Below are 25,785 nucleotides of genomic sequence, written 5' to 3'. Positions count from 1 at the left end.
TTCATCAGGGATTCCAGAAGGTCGCTCCTTTTTCTCTTTAAGAAGAATAATGACCTCAACCACACTACAAAAATTGTCTCGTTTAACAACAACTACAAGGTGCTGATTTGGCTTCCAATTTCCCTAGATCCCAATCTTTTTAAGCATCTGCATAATATGTAAAGACCAGTCATAAAGGCTAAACTTCGCAACTCAAAAACGTAAAGAATCAGCTGCTAAAACTTTGGGGTTAGACACCTTCAGATTTCTTGTGACGTGTGTGCCTCAATGGGCCAGACTTGTTTTTGTGGCAAGTAAAGACCTATACAATTGATTGGTGATACAATAATGGGCAAAAGGTTTTATGATGTGTGATGGATTCACTTTTTAAGTATACACGAAAAAAAAAAATTGATGGAGGTTTACCAGTCTTCCCCTAGGCACCAGTCTGTAAAATACAGACAGCAAACAGGTGCAAAAAAGATGGCATCCTTGTGCTGTCTTTTTCACAGACTCTGTCATTTGGTGGTAGAGTAAGGCCCACAAATCGGACAACACAAACACATTTGTGCAGACCATATAGTAGAAAAAAGTCCCTATAATGGCTGATCAATGTATTCTGCAATAGTATATTCTACAATACAGTAACAGCTTATCATTTAGTCCATGTTTCTGGAGTGTGGGAGGAAACTGAATATTACCATGGAGAACACACAAACTCCGTGTACCTGTTGTTCTTAGTCAGCCTGAACCAGGGCCTCAGGGTTGTAAGCTAACAGGGTTATTAATAATCATTTTTAGCCATGTTAATAATCGTATGCCTTTAATAAACGTCACAATAAAGCAGCTATCAGCGCTAGTGTTATCATACAATATGGTAGACGCAAATCCAAGTATTTAATCCCTGGAAGCAGCCTTCAGTTCTCAGTACTTCTAGTTCAGTAGCGTAATCATAAACACGTTGACTCTGAGTATCCTGTCTCAGTAGTTTTGGCTTCCATCACAGGAGTACGACCAAAAATAACTGTCTGAATAAGTAGCTTTATTGATTTATGACAAACATCTATGTAAGAGAAGTCTGCCCCTGTGGTGTCCTGGTATATCCTTAATATATTGCTTGACGTGCTTCCTTTAAAATGAAGCAACACATTTTACTGCAGTCAACAATGAGGCTATTTGTAATAGTAGGTCACCCTCTGGTGGCAAGAGGCATAAATACAAAACACATGGACATTGGAGAGAAAAATGAGAAATTCAATACTAAGTTAGCTATCTAGAGAACAGCTGCATTTTCTTGCAAGCATGGACAAAAGTTATGGTACCTAAGTAATATTGTTTGTAACATTTGGAAAACACAGTGACTAAATTATTAGGGCTGGGCTCACATAGCTTTGTCAACTACATTCAGTGGCTCTCTCATGTTTTATGTCCAAAAATTGGATTCAGGAATATGCGCCGACATGGCCATTGACTATAATGATGCTATAATGATAAAGTGCTGGCTCCAGGAGGAGGAGGAGGAGGCCCCAATGCAAGTTTTTCATGTGCTTTCCCTTGAGAACTGAGTGTTGGGGTCTAACCCTAGATCTTGCACCAGCACTTTATCATTATGGGTAAGCCTTCCGTTTTATTCGCTTTTCCATCACTGTGAATTGTTGCTATGCCCTCTGTTCCATATTTATTTACCATTAGCTACTATTCATCATTTCCATGGGCCAGCTTCCCATTCATTAATGGTCCTGCATTTATTATGTCACAGATATATTTTGATGTAGTTTTTCCCGTCCATGTCATTATGGTTCTCATTGCATTTAGCACTTTATTTATTTCATTACTGACTGTGAGACAACATATCCTATGTGACTTTGCTATATATGTACCATTATTGCTATATACTTACTCATTGTTTTTTTGGTGCAACTCTGGGTTTATTGGTTTCCTCCTTAGTAACCCTTGTAATGTTTGTTATTTCTGTAAATTTTTATCTTTTGTACACCAATAAAAATGTTTTGTTCTTTTTTTACATTAATTAAATACAGTACTTCAGTCTGTTGGACAATCGCAGGTTGAGTATTTGCCGGAATGTATTGTTATACTCATCTTTAACACTAAGGGGGATCATCTTGTTTTGGCTGACAACATGATACTAACCAGATTATTATATTTATCCCCTGTGATCTTTACTATATTAATGTTGATATGATGTAGCGAATAGAACTGTAATGCTATTTTACAACAAGATCTCCAGAATTTTATCTTGTAATCCACTAAAGCTCCCAATTTTTAATGAATGTATACAAGTGACATAAACATAAAACATTAAATATATTTAATTACAAAATGTGTACAGTGAAGACAACATGTTACATACTAAGGTCTCTTGCAGAGGAGCAAGGTCGAGTGAATGAAGAGTGTGCAGAGCACTATGCTCCGTGTGGCATCATACTCCTGGTTAGAAGCAATGCTCCTGGGAATGACGACGCCTCTGCATAAGGCTATGTGCACACGTTGCAGATTGTATGTGGTTTTGTCGCGTTTTATCGCGGCGAAAATGCATACACAACACAGCCCATTGAATTCAATGGGATTCCATAATGCTGTGCTAATGCTGTGTATTTTTACGCAGCGGAATCGCATCTCGGAAAAATACGCAGCAAGCTCATTCTTTGTGCGGAATCGTGGCGATTCCACACACATAGGAATGCATTGATCCACTTAGTTCCCACATGGGGCTATGCCCACCATGTGGGAAGTAAGTGGATCATGTGTGGATGGTACCCGGGTGTGGAGGAGAGGAGACTCTCCTCCAGGCCCTTGGTACCATATCCCTGTTAAAAAAAATGAATTAAAATAAAAAATAGTTACGGTATATACTCACCTTCCGGCGGCCCCCGAATCCAGCCCAGGCCTTAGCGATGCTCCCGGCAGCTCCCGTTCCCAGTAATGCCTTGCGACAATGACCTGTGATGATGTAGTGGTCTCGCGTGATGCTGCGTCATCTGGGGTCATTGTCGCGAGCCATCACTGGGAACAGGAGCTGCCGGGAGCATCGTGAGGAGCGGGAAGGCTGCGGGGGCCGCCGGAAGGTGAGAATATAATTTTTTTTTTTATTATTATTTTTAACATTATATCTTTTTACTATTGATGCTGCATAGGCAGCATCAATAGTAGAAAGTTGGTCACACTTGTCAAACACTATGTTTGACAAGTGTGACCAACCTGTCAATCATTTTCTGTCAATCATTTTTCTAAGCGATGCTACAGATCGCTTGGAAAACGCTAGCATTCTGCAAGCTAATTACGCTTGCAAAACGCTAGTGTTTAGCGGGAATACACATGCCAATTCCGCATGCGTTATACCCGCAGCAGGGAGTTGCAGAATTGCCACGGAAATTTCCGCAATTCTGCAACGTGTGCACATAGTCTAAATCTGTATTTAGAAAAGTTCTTTCACAGAGCATTCATTTATTCATTTTTCTAATTTAGAATTGTGTATCAACCGGATACCGCAGTTTTCACGAATTTCAAAACTGTGAAAGGAAAATGTGTATAATTCCAACAATGCAAATACTTCTACAAACTGCAGAATCAATCCCATTGGTGCTATGAATTTTAGGGGTTTTTATGCACTCGCTTGTAAATATTCTCTCTATCCACCCATATATACATTTAAGGTAAAAACATGTAAACAATGCTTATAAAATACATTATGGGGCATAACTAGCTATATGTCAATGATGTATGAGAGTTCGGAAAACTATTTCAGGTGAGGTCAGCAATTTTTGTCATTCACAAATCAGCCTTTTCTTACATATTTTCCTTATTTCTAATAGTATAACGTTTTAGGATGTCTAATTTGTCACACTCACCTCACATCTGTTTCCACTGATAGATGCAGTTCTGAAAACCTCCTCATAATCATCACTTTCGACATTCCCTATGCTTCCCTCATTCTAAAAAAAAAAAGAATGGTTATTTGGTTATTTTAACAATATTAATTGTCCAATTAGAACTACAAGGCTTAGGCCGGCGTCACACCACCGTAGAATATGGGCTTATGCTATGTGAGAAAACATTGCATAGCACTCGGACCAGTGTTAATCTATGGGGCAGCTCACATCACCGTTAATTTTCTCAGCCGCATTCAGCGTGCGTGTAAAATTGCAGCATGCTGCAATTGCCACTGAAACTCAGCCAAGATTCGCCAATGCAAGCCTATGGGTGCGAGAAAAGAAGTTATACAGCCCTAAGACCATGCTGTCCGATTTTTACACTCTGGTGTCCTTTGTAAAGCCAGCTATTTATGTGCCGGGCACAGTAAAATCACATTGACAGGTTAGAATAGAATAGATAGAATAGATATATACATATGTGTCAGTGACACACATATATACTGTATATATGCATTTATATTACATAGATAGATTGATAGATAGAAGAAAATCCGGCAATTCATGTGCGGTGTACAGTAAAATCACATTGACAGGTTAGAATAGAATAGATAGAATGACAACATGTTATTGTGTCCTGCTGCCTCAACTTCAGTCACCTATATATTCAGACATAGCCTGGGGAAGCATTTATGCAGGGGGATAGCATTTATGTTCATTTCATTAAAGTACATTTATCGAAGTACTGGCAGTTACAACATTAGAGTTAGACAGAGCAGGTGACAGGTAAGACAATTAAATCTAATCCCTGTTCATTTGGAACATAACAAATATGCGCCATATGGATTTGTATAATCTATATCCTGGCTGCTGCATTCACTCACATTCACCGCCCTTGCACTAACTCTTTACACTCCATCCATATTGGCCCCTCACTCCTTTCCTCTATGTATAGCACTCACGCTCTGTTCACATTGCTAAACAGCGCAGATCCATTCAGTCCCACCATCCAACACAAGAGACGCTCTCACAAATCACTTAACCATCTGCTCACTCTTTCTATCCTCCTCCTAGTCGCAGTAGCCATCTCTCCCAACCCCGGCCCCTCATGTTATAGCAAGTCTAACCTCTCAACTGCTATACTCAGAAACCCCTCTATCCTTATTAATATTCCCTGCATGCCTTCTGTCTCTTTCAATTGTGCCCTTTGGAATTCTCGCTCAGTGTGTAATAAACTCTTCTTCCTTTCTAATTCTCTTAACCTTCTAGCTCTTACTGAAACCTGGATCCAGCAGTCAGACGCCACCGCTGCTCTTTCATATGGAGGACTACACTTTTCTCATACCCCAAGATCTGACAACAGAGCAGGTGGAGGTGTTGGTCTGCTCCTTTCTCCCAAATGTACTTTTCAGGTTATCCCCCCAAGTACCCTCACTTGTCTTCCCTTCTTTTGAGGGCCATGCGGTCAGACTCTTCATCCCCTTCTCCATGCGAGTGGCGGTGGTGTATCGTCTTCTGGGCCCCTCCTATCAGTTCCAGGATCACTTTGCCACCTGGCTTCCACACCTTCTCTCCAGTGACATCCCCACTCTCATCATGGGTGATTGCAACATCCCCATTGCTTTTCCCCTCTGCCCATCTGCTTCTCACCTTTTATCTCTAACCTCCTATTTCGACTCTCGCAGCATACTAACTCTACAACGCATGAAGATGGAAACTCCCTCTACTTGGTCTTCTCCCGGCTTTACTCAGTGGATGATTTCACAAACAAACCTCTCAAGCTCTCTGACCACAACCTTCTCTCATTCTCTATCAAGAACTACCATCCCACTCAGGTCACCCCCACTTTCCACACTTATAGAAACATACAGGCCATTAACACCCAGGCACTAATGAAGAACTTGCAGTCCTCATTGGACCCTATCTCCTCCCTCTCATGTCCTGATTCTGCACTGAAGCATTACAATGAAACCCTGCAAAGTGCCCTGGATGAAATTGCACCTCCAATATATAGAACAACTCTGCAAAGACGGTGACAACCGTGGTGCACGCTGCAAACACATTTCCTGCAAAGTTGCTCCAGGTGCGCCGAACACCTGTGGAGAAAATCTAATCTACCCGAAGATTTCATCCATTATAAGTTTATGCTTAAAACATACAACACTGCCTTTCACCTCTCCAAACAAACCTTCATCACCTCACTGTCCAATAACCCTAAAAGTCTCTTTGACACTTTTCATTCCCTACTCAACCCAAGAGTGCAGGCCCCAACCACGGATCTCCATGCTGATGATCTGGCCAATTACTTCAAATAATCAGGCTCCTTGCATCTTCTCGCGCGACCACTTGCACCAGTGACCCATTCCGTCACATCTCCTCCAGTCCCTTTCCCCTGCTGTCACCTCTCACCTAACAAAAATATTCAACCTCCCTCTATCTTCCGGTATCTTTCCCTCCTCATTTAAGCATGCCATCATACATCCATTACTGTCAGGGAGAGACTAGGTGAGCGAGAGCTAATAACCCGGGCCCCTGCAGTTTCCCTCAGACTAGGGAAATCCTGACTGACCCTCTACCTGGAGTTTACACTGAAGGTGTGCATGTCCAGGCCTCGAACCTCACCCTGTCTCCTGAGCTCAGCCCTAGGCTGAAACCTCCACCCACCACCCAGTGAAGATGTTATTCCCCAATACCCACAGTTAGCACAGACAAGGATAAAGGAAAATATACACCACGCCGCAGTCACTCAGGAATACACTATAAATGTGCAGGGCAAAATAAATACAAATATAGGAAGGAGTAAATAAGACAAAGGAAAATACACCACCAGCAACGAATCTCCAACCACCAGCTCTCCTCACCAGACCGAGATAACAACGCACAAGACAGAAGCTATAATCGGCAATGCCCAAAGATCAGGAGAACTATTTAAAGGCAGTGGGCATGGCCCAGCTTCCAATCCAAGGACTAGGTAAATTAACCCTGGAACAGCTAGATAAAATCTAGCAGACGCCAATGAGCAAATAGTGGTCAAAAAGCGGAATTACCGCTGTCTGTCGGACGACCTGGTCTGAACAGCGTCCGACATGACAGTACCCCGCCTTCTACGAGGGACCCCAGGGCCTTCACGGCTAATAGGACCCGGCTTGTCCGGATGACGGCGGTGAAACAACCTGACCAGCCGGTCAGCATGAACGTCCGAGGCTGGTACCCAGGACCTCTCCTCAGGCCCATAACCACGCCAATGTACCAAGTACTGTAAAGTGCGACACACTACACGAGAGTCAACCACCTTGGAGACTTCAAACTCCAAATTACCATCCACCAAGACTGGAGGTGGCATAGGCGCTGCGTCCACAGAACCCACCACCTTCTTTAGAAGAGAACTGTGGAACACGCTGTGTATCTTATACACCGTAGGGAGCTCCAATCGGTACGCTACTGGGTTAATGACGGCGGTGACCCTAAATGGACCAATAAACCGTGGACCCAATTTAAGGGATGGTATTTTGAGTCTTATGTTTTTTGTGGATAACCACACCCAGTCATCCACACTCAGGTCCGGACCTGGCACACGCCTACTGTCAGCCACACGTTTGTACCTAGCACCCACACTCAACAGGCGCTGTTTAAAGGGACACTGTCACCTGAATTTGGAGGGAACAATCTTTAGCTATAGGGGCGGGGTTTTCGGGTGTTTGATTCACCCTTTCCTTACCTGCTGGCTGCAATATGGAATTGAAGTTCATTCTCTGTCCTCCGTAGTACATGCCTGCACAAGGCAATCTTGCCTTGTGCAGGCTTGTACTATGGAGGACAGAGAATGAACTTCAATCCCATATTGCAGCCAGCATGCAGCCAGCGGGTAAGGAAAGGGTGAATCAAACACCCAGAAACCCCGCCCCTATGGCTAAAGATTGTTCCCTCCAAATTCAGGTGACAGTGTCCCTTTAACTCTCCTCCAGACTGATGACAATTGTGTTCCTAACTGGTCCTCCTCCGGAACGCCGGAAGAGCCCCTCTGACTCAAGGTACAAAATTGAGGATGAAGCCCGTAAACACAAAAAAACGGAGACTCCCCAGACGACTACTGGCGGTGATTATTGATGGCAAACTCAGCCAAAGGAAGAAAGGTAGACCACTCCTCCTGGTAATCAGAGACAAAGCAGCGTACGTACTGTTCCAAATTTTGGTTTATACGCTCAGTCTGACCATTTGACTGAGGATGAAACGCCGAAGAATGAGATAACTTGATTCCCAGCCGTGAGCAAAACACTCTCCAAAATTTTGCCACAAACTGAGACCCCCTATCAGACACGATGTCAGACGGAACCCCATGAAGTCTGACCACCTCCTGCACAAATACTTGGGCCAGAGTCTTAGCGTTAGGCAACGCAGGCAAAGACACAAAGTGCGACATTTTAGAAAACCGATCAACAATCACCAAGATGATCGTGTTTCCAGCTGATGAGGGCAAATCAGTGATGAAATCCATGGAGATTTCCGTCCATGGCTTACTAGGTACCTCAAGAGGAAGTAGTGTGCCAACAGGACGGGAGCGGGGCGTATTAGCCTTAGCGCACGTGGTACAAGCTGACACGTATGAGACCACGACCTGTCGGATCTTGGGCCACCAAAACCGACGTGACACCAACTCCAAGGTACCTCTAACCCCTGGGTGACCAGCCAGGACAGCATCATGATGCTCCGCCAAAACCTTTAGGCGGAGATGAAGCGGTACAAAAGATTTGTTGACGGGAAGCTCAGATGGTACCTCCTCCTGAGCCTTGGCAATCTCAGCCTCAACCTCGGTAGTGAGAACCGAAACCACAACACCCTTTTGGAGGATGGGTACTGGATCTTCCCGAGGTTCTCCCCCGGAAAACACCTGGATAGAGCATCTGCCTTAGTGTTTTTAGACCCCGGTCTGTAAGTGACCACAAAATTGAACCGCGTGAAAAACAATGCCCAGCGAGCCTGCCTGGGGGACAGACGCTTGGCAGACTCCAAATACAGCAGATTCTTATGATCGGTAATAACAGTTACCTGATGTACCGACCCCTCCAAGAAGTGTCGCCTTTCCTCAAAGGCCAACTTAATTGCCAACAACTCCCTGTTGCCGATATCGTAGTTACGTTCGGCGGACGACAGTTTCTTGGAGAAATAGGCCCACGGACGTAAACCACTCAAAGATGAGCTTTGAGATAGTACCGCCCCCACACCTACCTCAGCCGCATCGACTTCCACAACAAAAGGTTTTGATATGTCTGGCTGCACAAGAATGGGGGCTGAAACAAAACAGTTCTTAAGAAATTCAAATGCGCGCACAGCAGCCTCAGGCCAAACGGATAAATTGGTACCCTTTTTAGTCATGTCAGTTAGCGGTTTAGCAATGATGGAAAAATCCTTGATAAATTTCCTATAGTAGTAAGAAAACCCAAGGAACCGCTGAAGTGCTTTTAGGTTATCAGGACGTTCCCAACACAGCACCGCCTGCACCTTAGCGGCGTCCATTTTAAAACCAGAAGCAGACACAATATAACCCAAGAAAGGCAACTCTTGAACAGAAAAAACACATTTTTCAAGTTTAGTATACAGCTTATTCTCTCTGAGAAGCTGTAACACCTGCCTGACATGATCTAAATGAGTATCACGGTCACAAGAATATATGAGAATGTCATCTATGTACACGATAACAAATTTCCCCAAAACATGCGAGAACACATCATTGATGAAATGTTGGAACACTGCAGGTGCGTTAGTCAACCCAAACGGCATCACCAAATTTTCAAAATGACCCTCAGGGGTATTAAAAGCCGTCTTCCACTCATCACCTTGACGGACTCTTATGAGGTTGTACGCCCCCCTGAGGTCAAGCTTGGTAAACCACTTAGCACCTGCCACCTGGTTGAACAAATCTGGTATCAGAGGCATAGGGTATGGATCACGAACCGTAATCTGGTTCAACTCCCTGAAATCCAAACACGGGCGTAATCCGCCATCTTTCTTCTTCACAAAGAAGAACCCTGCTGCCACCGGCGAGGATGACCGCCTGATGTGCCCTTTGCTCAAGCTTTCAGCAATGTAATCTTTTAACGCTTGTCTCTCCGGACCGGAGATGTTAAACATCCTTGCTTTAGGCAATTTGGCCCCTGGTTTAAACCTGATAGAACAGTCATAAAGACGATGTGGCGGCAACTCTGAACAACCCTTCTCAGAGAACACATCCACAAAATCCAGAAGTGACTCCGGAACGCTTGAAGTCACTGCAGCACACATGTGGCCAGGCAATTCTCCTGGCAGAACTCGCTCCACCGAATTATGTCCTGAGTTTTCCAGTCAATTACCGGGTTATGCATAGACAACCAAGGAAAACCCAAAACCACCTGAGCAGGAAGATTCCTGAGCACCTTACATGTAACCCGCTCGGAATGTAGAACTCCAATGTGAAGTTTCACCTCAGCCACAAATTCAGTAATCTCCCCCTGCGAGAGAGGAGCAGCATTGATGGTGACCACGCGGATAGGATGAGACAGTTTTTCAATCCTAAAACCTGCTGTGCGCGCAAACTCCTCATCAATGAGATTTGTGGCTGAACCACTATCCACAAAAACAGTAATTGGCAGCTCACTGCCAGCAACAAAAACATTAGCAGGGAGCATGCACTGAGAAACCACCATGGAGGATATACATAAGCTCAGACTGGTCTCCTCCACACCCTCTGAGCTTAGAAGTTTTCCGCCGTTGCGTTTTTCTTAGGCAGCAGAGGACAGATGTTAATAAAATGACCCGTTTTACCACAGTAAAAACAGGTTCCCTGCTTCCTGAGCTCAGGGACTGGACGCTTCACATGTGACACCCCTGCGATTTGCATAGGCTCCGTGGGCTCACCTGCAGCAACCTCACATGAACCTAAACCCTCTCCCATAGGCGGTGTCACACGCTCCCCCTGACGCAAAAGGCGATCAATGCGGACAACCAGACTCATGGCGGAATCTAGAGAAGCAGGAGTCTCGTACATCAGAAGGGCTTTTTTAACCCTTCCAGAAATCCCATGTATAAACTGACTCCACAATGCTGGATCATTCCATTGCGTATCGATCGCCCAGCGACGAAATTCAGAACAGTAATCCTCTGCAACTCGCTCCCCCTGGCGAATAGAAACAAACCGTCATCACCTCACTGTCCAATAACCCTAAAAGTCTCTTTGACACTTTTCATTCCCTACTCAACCCAAGAGTGCAGGCCCCAACCACGGATCTCCATGCTGATGATCTGGCCAATTACTTCAAATAATCAGGCTCCTTGCATCTTCTCGCCCGACCACTTGCACCAGTGACCCATTCCGTCACATCTCCTCCAGTCTCTTTCCCCTGCTGTCACCTCTCACCTAACAAAAATATTCAACCTCCCTCTCTCTTCCGGTATCTTTCCCTCCTCATTTAAGCATGCCATCATACATCCATTACTGTCAGGGAGAGACTAGGTGAGCGAGAGCTAATAACCCGGGCCCCTGCAGTTTCCCTCAGATTAGGGAAATCCTGACTGACCCTCTACCTGGAGTTTACACTGAAGGTGTGCATGTCCAGGCCTCGAACCTCACCCTGTCTCCTGATCTCAGCCCTAGGCTGAAACCTCCGCCCACCACCCAGTGAAGATGTTATTCCCCAATACCCACAGTTAGCACAGACAAAGATAAAGGAAAATATACACCACGCCGCAGTCACTCAGGAATACACTATAAATGTGCAGGGCAAAATAAATACAAATATAGGAAGGAGTAAATAAGACAAAGGAAAATACACCACCAGCAACGAATCTCCAACCACCAGCTCTCCTCACCAGACCGAGATAACAACGCACAAGACAGAAGCTATAATCGGCGACGCCCAAAGATCAGGAGAACTATTTAAAGGCTGTGGGCATGGCCCAGCTTCCAATCCAAGGATTAGGTAAATTAACCCCGGAACAGCTAGATAAAATCTAGCAGACGCCAATGAGCAAATAGTGGTCAAAAAGCGGAATTACCGCTGTCTGTCGGACGACCTGGTCTGAACAGCGTCCGACATGACAATTACTTAAAAAATCATCCCTCGACCAAAACTGTGCTGCTAACTATGGACCTGTCTCTAATCTTCCCTTCATCTCTAAACTCCTCGAACGCCTGGTCCACTCCCGTCTTATCCGCTATCTCTCAGATAACTCCCTTCTTGACCCTCTTCAACTCCCTTCTTGACCCTCTTCAATCTGGTTTCCGCTTTTTACACTCTACTGAAACTGCCCTTACCAAAGTCTCTAATGATCTACTAACAGCTAAATGTAATAGTCACTAATCCATGCTAATTCTCTTGGGTCTCTCCGCAGCATTCAACACTGTGGATCATCAGCTCCTCCTCACTATGCTCTGCTCCATTGGCCTTAAGGACACTGTTCTCTCCTGGTTCTCCTATCTCTCGGACTGCTCTTTCACTGTATCTTTTGCTGGCTCCTCCTCCTCTCATTTTCCCCTTACTGTTCCTCAAGGATCAGTCCTAGGCCCCCTCTTCTTCTCGTTGTATACCGCCCCTATTGGACAAAAAATCAGTAGTTTTGGGTTCCAGTACCATCTCCATGCTGGTGACACACAATTATACACTTCTGCCCCCGATATCTTGCCTGCCTTTTAAGAAAACACCAGTGATTGTCTTAACGCTGTCTCTAACATCATGTCCTCCCTCTATATGAAACTGAACCTGTCAAAAACTGAACTCCTCGTGTTTACTCCCTCTACTAACCTACCCTTGCCCGACATTGCCATTTCCGTGTGTGGTTCCACCATTAATCCCAAGCAACATGCCCGCTGCCTTGGGGTCATACTTGATTCCGAGATTTCATTCACCCCCCATATCTGATCATTGGCTCGCTCTTGTTATCTGCACCTCAAAAACATTTCTAGAATTCGACCTTTTCTTACTTTCGATTCTGCAAAAACTCTTACTGTTTCTCTTATTCATTCTCATCTGGACTATTGCAACTCCCTACAAATCGGCCTCCCTCTTACCAAAATCTCCCCTCTCCAATCTGTCCTGAATGCTGCAGCCAGGATCATATTCCTCACCAACCATTATTCCGATACCTCTACCTTGTGCCAGTCATTACACTGGTTACCCATCCACTCCAGAATCCAGTACAAAATTATTACCCTCACCCACAAAGCACTCCATGGCTCAGCTCCACCATACATATCCTCCCTGGTCTCAGCCTACCACCCTACCCGTGCCCTCTGTTCTGCTAATGACCGGAGGTTAACATCCTCAATAATTAGAACCTCCCACTCCCATCTCCAAGACTTTTGACGTGCTGCGCCAATTCCTTGGAATGCACTACCCAGGATAATATGATTAATCCCCAATCCCCACAGTTTTAAGCGTGCCCTAAAAACGCATTTGTTCAGACCCCCTCAACGCATTAACCTAACTATCCTTGTGTGGCCCATTCAAAAAACTTAAACCATAATCAGGTTCCTCGCATCATGATTCTCATACAGTTTATGTGTTTAATAGCCCTCTGTATCTGTACTGTTACATATTTCGGCTGATAACAGGTTCATGCAGCATTATATGATCACCCGATCCTTACACTATGGCTGGTCCAAACAACTAAAGCAATTGTTACCATCCACCTCTCGTGTCTCCCCTTTTTCCTCATAGATTGTAAGCTTGCAAGCAGGGTCCTCATTCCTCTTGGTATCTGTTTTGATCTGTGTTTATTGTTATGCTGTAATGTCTATTGTCTGTACAAATACCCTCTATAATGTAAAGTGCTGCGGAATACGTTGGCGCTTTACAAATAAAAATATATTATTATTATTATTATTATTATTATTATTATTATTATGTCTGCGAAGGTCCAAGCAATAAATTTTCTATTTTTTTCTGACAAAGAAAACTGGTCAAAATAATAAAAAAAAAATACAGTGCTTTCAGACCTCAAATAATGCATAGAAAACAAGTTCATAATGCAGCACCCCAGAGTCCTGGTTGTTGCAGTACTGTGGCTCCGCCACTATGGGGAGCTATGGTACGTCTGATTGCACTAAAGGAGTTTCTCTGACCAGGTAACACCTCACTACACTTCACACTCCGGCCACCAGGGGGGGTGGTCCTATCTAGTAGGCCACTCCTCACACTATGGTAAAACTGGGGGTTGGACAGGAAGACAGGGAGAAGTAGCTGGGAAGAGCTAGTGAGAGGACCTGTCAGGGATGGGATCCTGGCAGACTCCTCAGAGCAGAACAAACCAGTGAACAACGGGAATACAGTAAGAGGAATTAGAACCAGAAGGAGTCGTGCTGTTAGACCGAGGCAACATCCTTCTGAGGCGCAAACAGTCGGTGGCCGGAACGCCGAGCAAGTAAGAGACTTTAAGTACACTGCAAACCACGGCCGGACAGCCAATTATAGGTTGGCTGTCTCACTTAACACCTAAGCAGACAACGGAGGCAGCTGTGGGAGAGGGGCGACTCTAGGGTCCCGGAAGAACTCCAGGCCTACCCCGTCATACGGGTGCGTCCTACCATATCATCTGGAGGACGGAGAAAACGAACATCAGAGACAGACAGAAACAGTTGTGAGGACTATCCCGGGAGCTCAGCAGGGAAGAACTACAACACTCAGCGCTAGAAGGTAGACACTGATTCCCACCTGTAAAGAGAACTCCTGATGTGCCTTTGGACCGGCCGGTCTCTGACAACCCAGTTAACAGCGCTCTGGACTGAGGACTCTAAAACCTTCAGTAAAGAGGTAAAGAGACTGCAACCTGGTGTCCTCGTTATTTATTGCGACCGGCACTTCACAACTGCACCATTATCATCATTTATTGCACTGGACGTTCCCCCACTGACAGACAGGGCCACGGACCGGGTCTAGCCACCGTGACAACCCCAGAACTGAGACTCAGAGGCCCGGCTCCGGGTACCACTCGGCCCTGCGGCGGTGTGGGGGCGCTCCAACTTGGCGTCACGAACAGGATCTACTTAACCCTGAAGAATCAGGTCATGTGTGCCTTGGAACTGTGATTTATTGTGCTTGGACTGTACTTTATTGAAAAGACTGTGTGCTGTGCCATTTACCGCCAAAATTTGCCATTGCCGCGTACGGAGGGAGGAGCCCTAGCTACGCGGGCGGAACCAGCCAAAAGAAGCGTGGAACGGAAAGCGCGGTAAGGCGCCAATCCCGGAAGAGGAACTCCGACCTCCAGCAGGTTAGTGGGAGGAAGGGACAGCCATGTCTGAGTCGGGAGGAGAGGAGGTGGCGGTCGCAGCCGCGGACGTAGGGAAAGCTCCGGTCCACGCAGCGGGCGAAGCCGCGGCCCTAATACCACCACTGGTTGCCGCAGAACCCGCTGTTCCCCTCAGCCAGCCGGACACTGCCGCTAACACAAAAGCCATAATGCCCTTTTCTATGCCGTACCTGCCCGGAGCGGCCTGGCTCCCACGATACTCTGGGGAGTCGCATACATTCACTGACTTTAAGGAAGGGCTCTGCAGCCTGCTCGAGTTCTATCCCCTGACAGAGCCCCAGAAGGTTCATATGATAACCGGCCAACTCTTTGGGGCGGCTCTGAGAGAATTGAAATCCTGGCCCGCTGAGGATAAAGGAACTGCACAACAGATTTTTGCCAAGCTTAAAGCCACCTTTGATACTCGCACTGCTACGGAAATTAAACTGACTTTTTATGGATGCAAACAGAGGCCACAGGATAGCTTACGGGACTATGCCCTTAATCTCCAGGAGGCGATGCGGGCCATTAAGCAGAGTGACCCCGGCAGCATGCAGGATGAGGATAAACTTCTGAAGGAGCGGTTCATTGAGGGGCTCCTGTGCAGTCACCAGCGGGGCCAATTGCACTTCCTGGCCATGCAAAATCCAGACTTGACTTTTGCGCAGTTCAAAGATAAAGCTATCCAGGCATTGCAGGAGCGACAGCCCAGCCGCGCAATACCACCCAGGCGCCCCGCTCTCACATACCACCAGGAGGTGGCATCGGATACCCCAGTTGCCGCGGAGGCCGACGCCCAGAGCTTCGAGGACGACTCCCCTGCAGGACTCCGTCTTCAGATGCAGGAGCTGACCAAGAACATTGCTGCCCTAGCCCGGACGGTGCAGTCCCTACAGGAGGCCCCCAAGAAAAAGATCCAGCTAGCCTCCGGACCAGAGGATGTTCCCTGGACGCGACAGAAGAGGACCCCACCGACCAGAGGCCGGGACAGCGATCGTTTCCATCAGGACGGACGACCCATCTGCCGCCGATGTCACCAGGTGGGCCATCTTGCAAGGTACTGTCCTTTAAACGAGCAACCCCTGGGGCAAAGGACCAACCCCCAGGAGTAGGACGGTCAGGCCCGCAGCATTGGAGAACCAAGTATATTGGAGGACGACCAGTTCTCCCTGTAGTGATTGATGGAATCCCCTTGAATGCTTTGCTGGACACCGGTTCTCAGGTGACGACTATACCTTACGTGCTCTACAAACGGTATTGGGAGGACGCTGATATTACTCGTGGCCCTGACGATGATTTCACCATAATCGCCAGTAATGGTCAGCCGTTGCCACAAGTGGGGTATAAGGAGGTCACCATCAAAGTGGGGCGGGTGGAATTGAAAGCCCAAGGGATTGTGATTGTTGATATTGATCGTCGAGAATGTAATCCCATGATGACTCTTGGTACTAATGTTATAGAAAATTGTCTTGCAGAAGTGATTGTTTTGTTGCAACAGGTGGCAGAAACCGCTGGCCACAGTGAGCAACGTGCCCTGCAGAAGGAAATCAGAGCTCTGATGCAGAGACAGCAGGTAGAGCTGACTGGTGGTGAGATTGGTCGTGTCACTGTGAGTGATTCAAACCCCATCGCGATACCCCCCAAGAGTGAAATGTTAATATGGTGTCGAGCAGCCATAGGCCTCAGGGGTAAGGACTACCAGGCCTTGGTAGAACCCGTATATTCAGACAATAGGCCTACTGTTCTGACAGCCCGGGGGGTGGTCGACGTCCGTCAGGGGAGAGTGCCCGTACGTGTCCTCAATTGTGGGGAGGAAGAGGTTCACCTCACCAAGTATACCACACTCGCCAAATTGTTCACTGTCAATAATAATGTGATACAGACACCTGAACCCTTGGTCCCGTCAAACTTGGCGGAGAACAAAGGTTCTGCAGAGCCCTCGAAGGACTGGTGTCGGGAATTGCATGTGGGCACTGACTCTACCCCATCCCATCAAAAACAGGGGGCCTACAGGGTGGTACACGAGTACGAGCAGATATTCAGCAAACACCCCTCAGATTTTGGGCAGGTGAAAGGGATCAAACATCACATCCCCACGGGAGATCACCGACCCATAAAAGAGAGATATCGCCCTGTACCCCCAGCTCATTACCAGTGTGCCAAGGACATGTTGCGGGAAATGAAGGAGGCTGGCGTGGTGAGAGACAGCTGTAGCCCCTGGGCAGCTCCGTTAGTCCTTGTTAAAAAGAAAGATGGTACAATGAGGATGTGTGTTGATTACAGGCAGTTGAATCGCATTACACATAAGGACGCATACCCACTGCCTAGGATAGAGGAGTCTCTGGCTGCCTTAAAATCTGCTAACTACTTCTCTACCTTAGATCTCACCAATGGGTACTGGCAGGTTCCTGTAGCGGAGGCGGACAAAGAGAAGACGGCCTTCACGACGCCAATGGGTCTCTGAGTTCAACTACATGCCCTTCGGATTGTGCAATGCTCCCGGAACGTTCCAGAGGATGATGGAGTGCTGCCTGGGACACCTGAACTTTGAAACCGTGCTGCTATATTTGGATGATGTCATTGTCTTCTCTAAGACCTACGAAGACCACCTGAAGCACCTGGCCGAGGTGTTTGAAGCCCTATCCAACTTTGGCTTAAAGGTGAAACCGTCCAAGTGTCATCTGCTGAAACCTAAAGTGCAGTACCTGGGCCATGTGGTGAGCGCTGAAGGAGTGGCCCCAGACCCTGACAAGGTCACAGTGATTAAGGACTGGCCAAAGCCCAGTGACCTCCACGAAGTCCGGCAGTTCCTCGGGCTGGTAGGCTATTACCGGAGGTTCATTAAGGACTTCACCAAGAAGGCCGCACCCTTGCAAAACCTGTTGGTGGGCCAACCAAAGAAGACCAAGGGGAGGAACACCCCCTTTGATTGGAACGAAGAGCTGGAGGAATCCTTCACCTGTTTGAAGTCGGCACTGACGGGAGAAGAGGTACTGGCTTATCCCGAATACGACCAACCATTTGTGCTGTACACAGATGCCAGTAATGTGGGACTAGGAGCCGTGCTGTCTCAAGTCCAGAAAGGCAAGGAAAGAGTGATCGCTTACGCCAGCAGGAAACTCCGTCCCACGGAAAGGAACCCTGACAACTACAGTTCCTTCAAACTGGAATTCCTTGCCCTTGTCTGGGCAGTGACAGAGAGGTTTAAGCACTACCTGGCCTCCGCGAAATTCACCGTCTTCACGGACAACAATCCGCTAACGCATCTGGGTACTGCCAAACTCGGGGCTTTGGAACAGCGGTGGATGGCCCGGCTGTCCAACTATGATTTCACCATCAAATATCGGGCAGGACACCAGAATGCCAATGCCGATGCTCTGTCCCGAATGCCCAATTTACCAGAAGTGGGAGAAGACCCGGAGGCACTTGAAGAGGTGGAGCTGCCTGCCTTCCATCGCCCCAAAGCCACTCAGAACTCTCACCATGTGAAGAACAGGCACAAGAACCAACCGGATGCCACGCTGAATCCCCTGCCCCACCACGGATGGGCAGAAACCCAGGATAGTGACCCCGCGGTCCGTCAGGTGAAGGAGCTCTTGACGCAGGCTGGGTTGCACCCTGGCCCAGACGACCCACAAGAAACCCAACAGCTGTGGAAGGGGAGAAGCAAGCTGTTTATCCATGATGGCAAGCTGTGCAGGAGGAGCATTGACCCACGTACTCATGAATTGGTGTGGCAGATAGTGGTGCCCAGGCGAGATGCGCCCATGGTTCTGGGAGCCTACCATGATGGAGCCGGACACTTCGGATGGAGGAAGCTAGAGAAGCTGCTCCGAGGGAGGTTCTATTGGATTGGCATGAAGAGAACCATTGAGAAGTGGTGTCGGGAGTGTGGTCCATGTAGTCTGCGCAGGAAGGACCGTGACAGTCAGCGGGCTCCCCTGCGGCCTATCATCACCAAAAGGCCGCTCGAACTGGTCGCGCTGGATCATGTGAAGCTGACACCTAGCCGGTCGGGCTATATCTACGCCCTTACCATCGTGGACCACTACTCCAGGTTTTTGGTGGTTGTGCCTGTCAAGGATCTAACGGCCAGGACTGCCGCCAGGGCCTTCCAGCAACACTTTTGTAGGCCCCATGGCTACCCAGAGAAGGTACTGACCGATCAGGGACCTGCATTCGAAGCGGAAGTGTTCCAAGAATTCTGCCAACTGTACGGGTGTAAGAAGATCAGGACCACACCGTACCATCCTCAAACCAACGGGATGTGCGAGAAGATGAACCAAGTGGTAATTGATTTATTGAAGACCTTACCCGTGGAGGAACGGAACCTGTGGCCGACAAAGTTGCCTGACTTGGTGGATATGTACAATCACATCCCAGTAAGTTCCACCAACTGTACTCCAGCGTACCTGATGCGAGGAAGATCTAGTCGGTTACCCGTTGATCTGGACATGGGGGTCCTAGTACCCGAAGATACCTCGCCGGATGCAGATTGGGATGCAGAAAGGCAGCGAAGGTACCGCGAAGTACAGGAGTGTGTAGAGAGAAGTCTCGCCCAGGCTAGGCAGAAGCAAGAAAGGGACTACAACCAACATGCTCCTGCGATCCCCCTGTCACCTGGTGAGCAAGTACTTAAACGAAAGAGGAGATTACACAAGCTCGATGACCAATGGGAAGCGGAACCGTATACCATCCTGCCATCCGACTTCGACAACACAAAGGTCTGTCTCATCAGCAAGGACAGAGGGGAGACCTCGACAGCGGTATCCAGGGATCACCTTAAGGTCTGCCCCGATAAGTTGAAAGAGAGGGGCACGGCCCCAGAAATCTCCCCGCCGGTGGAAAAGGAGAAGATGTTCCATACCGTCCTTGGTGACTTTCCCCAATCCTGGACTCAGATAAACCAAGCAATCGCGGTGCCTGTTCTAATGTTTCAACAGCCGGACCCACCAGAACCAATGGTGGTACCAGATCATCTGGCCCCGCTACCTCAACAAGCCTTACCTGATGAAACCATGCCAACCGTTGAACCGGCAAATCCTCCCTCTGCTATCAGTGAATCTGCTGTACCCACTGTTGATAGCAGCAGCTCTGAGAGCCCTAACCTGCCAGTGCTACCCCGACTCACTAGAAGTGTAGCTAGAAGACGGTGCACTACACCAGCGGTAGCAAGCATAGCGGGCCCTGTTAGGCCAATAGCAACCCCTGTGCTGCGAAGGTCCACACGCAGCACTCAAAACCAAACTCCCCTCCGCTACAAACCTTGGAGGTATTAATAAGGGCTGCTCTTTAGTTAAGAATGTTTTTGTGTGTATTTTTGTTACAGGTTTTAAATGGACAATAGAGTAATGGACGGTGAATTGCTCAAAAACTTTCATAAGGGGGGACCCCTTTGTTTACCCGGGGTCCCCGCTGTTTCAACCACTGAACTGAGAGTCATAAACTGTGCATGACCTAACTTTTGCAACGTTCAAGAATCCTCACCTCCCGTAAAGGGAAGCATTGTTATGTTCAATTGTTATGCTATTTCAAAAATTTGTGTGTTTTCTGTTAACATGTATTATTGTTCTTGTTTTCCCAGTCCCGGAGTACTGGATTTAACCGGGGGGGAGTGCAGCACCCCAGAGTCCTGGTTGTTGCAGTACTGTGGCTCCGCCACTATGGGGAGCTATGGTACGTCTGATTGCACTAAAGGAGTTTCTCTGACCAGGTAACACCTCACTACACTTCACACTCCGGCCACCAGGGGGGGTGGTCCTATCTAGTAGGCCACTCCTCACACTATGGTAAAACTGGGGGTTGGACAGAAAGACAGGGAGAAGTAGCTGGGAAGAGCTAGTGAGAGGACCTGTCAGGGATGGGATCCTGGCAGACTCCTCAGAGCAGAACAAACCAGTGAACAACGGGAATACAGCAAGAGGAATTGGAACCAGAAGGAGTCGTGCTGTTAGACCGAGGCAACATCCTTCTGAGGCGCAAACAGTCGGTGGCCGGAACGCCGAGCAAGTAAGAGACTTTAAGTACACTGCAAACCACGGCCGGACAGCCAATTATAGGTTGGCTGTCTCACTTAACACCTAAGCAGACAACGGAGGCAGCTGTGGGAGAGGGGCGACTCTAGGGTCCCGGAAGAACTCCAGGCCTACCCCGTCATACGGGTGCGTCCTACCATATCATCTGGAGGACGGAGAAAACGAACATCAGAGACAGACAGAAACAGTTGTGATGACTATCCCGGGAGCTCAGCAGGGAAGAACTACAACACTCAGCGCTAGAAGGTAGACACTGATTCCCACCTGTAAAGAGAACTCCTGATGTGCCTTTGGACCGGCCGGTCTCTGACAACCCAGTTAACAGCGCTCTGGACTGAGGACTCTAAAACCTTCAGTAAAGAGGTAAAGAGACTGCAACCTGGTGTCCTCGTTATTTATTGCGACCGGCACTTCACAACTGCACCATTATCATCATTTATTGCACTGGACGTTCCCCCACTGACAGACAGGGCCACGGACCGGGTCTAGCCACCGTGACAACCCCAGAACTGAGACTCAGAGGCCCGGCTCCGGGTACCACTCGGCCCTGCGGCGGTGTGGGGGCGCTCCAATAATCATTTAGAAACTACAATACTAATGTGTTAACTCAGGAAGGGTTCAGAAATCAGTAACCATGATTTTTAATTACAGCTTTCATGTGTCTTGGCATGCTTTCTACACTGCTTCTGGTGCAAAAATTTAAGCAGTTCTTCTGTGATGGCTTATGACTATCCATCATCCTCTTGGTTACATTCCAGAGGTTTTCAGTGGGGTTCAGGTCTGAAGATTGGATTCAGTGGCTGTGAACTCGCAGCACCTGTCCTGTGAGCAGGAGATTTTGCTCATGCTCACGGTGCCGTCCGATAGGTAATAGTGTATTTATCCAGTACCTCCTCCTATCTATCGCAAAATATATTTGACTGGTGGGTACAAAAACCTATGTCCTGTTAGGCTATGTGCACACGTTTCGGATTAGCCTTAGGAAGTTCTGGTGCGGATTCTGCCTCTCCTGGCAGAAAACGCAGCTGCGGATTTGAGCGTTTTTTGTGCATTTTTTGCTACTTTTTTTGTGGATTTGCTGCGTTTTTTACCCCTGCCGATTTCTAAAATGGAATGGGTACAAAAACGCTGCAGATCCGCAAAAAAGAAGTGACATGCTACTTCTTTTAAACCGCAGCGTTTCCGCAGCAGATCTTCCGCAACGTGTGCACAGCTTTTTTTTTTCTCATTGATGTACATTGTACTGTAAATCAATTGCGGATCTGCAGCGTTTCTGCACCGTAAAAAAACGCTGCGGGTCCGCAGAGAATCCGCAACGTGTGCACATAGCTTTATGTGGTTTATTCCATAAGTTGTCCTATACTGACATCTACTGTCCAAAGTGTAAAGGTGCAAGAGTTTGGTCACATGACACTCTCAGCCAGATTTCCTGCGGAAGCCTCTAGAAGCTGCTGAGGTAAGAGTCGGGGAGGAGTTCCTCTCCTCCCTGTGAGGAGCGTCGTGAGGAGAGGTTTACTTCCTAGGCTGTTCTGCCTTTAACCTAGGTCCTGCTTCCCTTCATCTTCAATCGGCCAGGAAACTGCCACAGCCTATGCCAGGAGAGCATGTTAAATTTAAATCTTCATAGAGACAGAAGAGATAGAGCTGTACAAGGGCTCTTCTGCTACACTCCACACCTTTAATGGTTCTGCCAGCATGAGTACCCGTAACGTATCAGGACTTAATCGTGAGTAAGCAGTGAACACTATTTCCACAGTGAACCAAACTGTGTAGGCCCATCCTTGGTAGTAATATAATTGAAGGACTGTGAATTAAGATAGTAACCTGGTATATAACAAGCAGTCAGCTGATCCCTTTATTTAAGCCATTAACTGGGATGATTCCATCTTAAACGTCACGGTGACCATCTCTCTTGCTGCCTAAAATTTCAAGCTTGTATGAAAAACTGTGATACTACTGTATGTATTTTGAAGTGAATACAGTAAAGACTCCCTTTTCATTACTTTAATTAGAGATGGGCGAATCCGAACAGTAAAGTTCAGCGTCCGTACCGAACACTTACTGTTTGGGCACGGACACCGAACATGGACTTCACCAGGAAGTCTGTATTACTGTTCAGGTTCTGGTGCTCGAAAAAGGGTGTTTGTCACACTGTCATGTGCATGGCAGCGTCGCAAACACCACTTCTGATCAGCGGTGAAATCATCCCGTAGGTCAGAAAGCCGCAGTTCCCACACTGTCAAAAGACAGCGTGAGCGTTCAGCTGTGATCGGAGGTATAAAGTTTACCTCCAGTCACTAGTGTCAGTTGATGGGACTACTGATCCCATCATCCAACACCTGCTGCCGCTAACAACAGCGAGAGCAGGAGTGGCGGATGGGAGTATTTGTCAGCCTCTCCTGCGCTGTAAATAATTTAAAAAAAAACTGGCGTGGGTTCCCCTATATTTTTGCTAATCAGCCAGGCGAAACTCACAGTTGGAGGCTGCAAGCCTCAGCTGTCAGCAAGGCTAGTTATCAAGAATAGAGGGATCCCCACACTGTATTTTTTAGTTATTTAAATAAATAATTTTAAAAAACGGGGTGGTGTCCCCCCATTTTTGACAACCAACCTTGCCATGAATATTGCCCCCCAGCCTAAAAATAGCAGCCCGCAGCTGCCCAGAAAAGGCACATTTATTAGATGCACCAATTCTGGAGCTTTGACTGGCTCTTCCCACTTGCCCTGTAGCAGTGGCAAGTGGGGTTAATATTTGTGGGGTTGATGTCACCTTTGTATTGTCAGGTGACATCAAGCCCACAGCTTAGTAATGGAGACACCTATCTATTACTAATCTTATAGTTCTATGGTAAATAAAGACACAGCCAGAATATAATCCTATAATTGAAAGAAAGACACAGACTCATTTAATTATCTTAATTAAACCATACTTATGACCTCACCTAATTCCACCAAAGCCCTTGATCTCCTGTAATGAAACTAAAATGATATAGATATATATATTTTACCTGTCTGTCTGTCGTTCTGTCCCATGCCGTAATCCATGTCTGGGGGATAAACAGTTTTCAACCTGGACGGTGCCAAGATGTGACCGTCCAGGCTGAGAACCACTGGTGACTGAGCTGCTGCGAGCGCAGCCTCAGTGACTGGTGGTGACATCATTGAGGTTATGTCCTGTCACTGAGGCTCTGTTCCCAGCCGGAATTGAACTGCAGTGACCTCGGTGAGATCCCCACTAGCAGCGTGAGAGTTTCTCTCACGGTGCTAGCAGGGATCTCACCGTGGTCACGGCAGTTCTTTTGACAGCGTGGTAACCGCAGCTCTCCAACCGGCGGAAATTATTTCACCACCGATCAGAAGCGGTGTTTGCCGCGCTGTCTTTCACATTAGAGCACAGCAAAAACTGGATGTCCGGGCCCCGCATTCAAATAAAAGAGGTCTGGGTTCTGGTCCGGGTACTGTTTGGCCGAACCTGAACATCCAGGTGTCTGCCCATCTCTAACATTAGTACCCTTGTCAGCATTCGGCCCTCAAACTGTGCGCACACACACACACACACACTCTAAGAGGATGTAAGGGCTCAGTGTGTGAAAGACACAGGTCTACCATGCCACAACGCCTTCTGTGACATTCCTAATTTCTTTATTATTGGCCAGATCTGGCACCTACAACATCTAGTTCCCCCCTGGGCACTGCAATAGGAGTTTACAGAGAGACACTGAACACACGGTGCTCAGTGTCTGCTGGATGTATGTCGCATTATGCAATCATGCAGCCTGCCATCTAGATGGAGCAGAGCTAGACCCGTCGTGGGACAAACGGATTAGCAGCATCTCTGCAGAAAGGTGAGGAATATTGTTGTTTGTTTTTTTAACTCTTTTGCAGTTGACGGGGGCATCGGGGAATGGGCGAAGTCATATGTACGGTTTAATTAAGATTGTTACAGGAGTCTGTGTCATTCTTTCAATTACAGAACTTTATTCTGGGTGTCTGTTTTCATACAACATGACTGTCATGATCCAAGTTTTGAGTCCTGTCTTCCCTTTTCCCGGTCTGATCATGTCAGGGGTTAACTTTTCTCAGCCTCAGTCTTGTCACAGGTTTGCTATTTATCTCCACTGTGATTTGCAGACCATGTCAGTTATAGCTTATGCCTACGGCATGAGTAGCTGACTCTGGTTATATCCTGATTTGTCCTGCTGCGATTCCTGACTGTTCACATGTATGTTCATTACCCTCCCCCCATTCCAACTCAGTGTTTTCTCTTTGTGTTTGGACTCTCTGGTACTTGACTCAGCTTTGACTCTGACCTGACTCTGTATTTTGCTCCTGGTACTTCTGCTTCCGTCTGGTATTGACCCTCTGGTGCGTCTCTGACTCTGAGTTGATTTTCCCCTTTGATGTGGCTTGCTTGACTACTCTGTTGCCATCTGGTGGTGGCCTCGCTGCAGGTCTGCTCTGGCAAGTTTAGCAGTCTTCGCTCCACTCTACTGCCATCTAGTGGAGGATGCATCTACCTGCATAGCTGCAGCGTGACATTATAACTGACCACTAACACTTTTTTTTCTTTGCTCTGCTCTTTATGGATCCGCTGCACACTCTTGCGGGTCAGATGTCCAATC

General features: G+C 47.4%; 1 protein-coding gene across 5 annotated transcripts in view; it reads right to left on the bottom strand.

Annotated features, from left to right (window-relative positions):
- The window catches only part of COBL (cordon-bleu WH2 repeat protein), a 957,553-nt gene that overhangs the window by 443,676 nt on the left and 488,092 nt on the right, over positions 1 to 25,785 (bottom strand). For all 5 annotated transcript variants that reach the window (XM_077269351.1, XM_077269353.1, XM_077269349.1 and 2 more), the window contains one exon: positions 3,849 to 3,932. In XM_077269351.1, the coding sequence (XP_077125466.1) occupies positions 3,849 to 3,932 (84 nt within the window). The remainder of the gene's footprint in view (positions 1 to 3,848; positions 3,933 to 25,785) is intronic.

The sequence above is a fragment of the Ranitomeya variabilis genome, chromosome 6 (assembly GCF_051348905.1).
Source record: "Ranitomeya variabilis isolate aRanVar5 chromosome 6, aRanVar5.hap1, whole genome shotgun sequence".
Classification (NCBI taxonomy): Eukaryota; Metazoa; Chordata; class Amphibia; order Anura; family Dendrobatidae; genus Ranitomeya; species Ranitomeya variabilis.
This window is presented reverse-complemented; position numbering and strand designations above follow the sequence as displayed.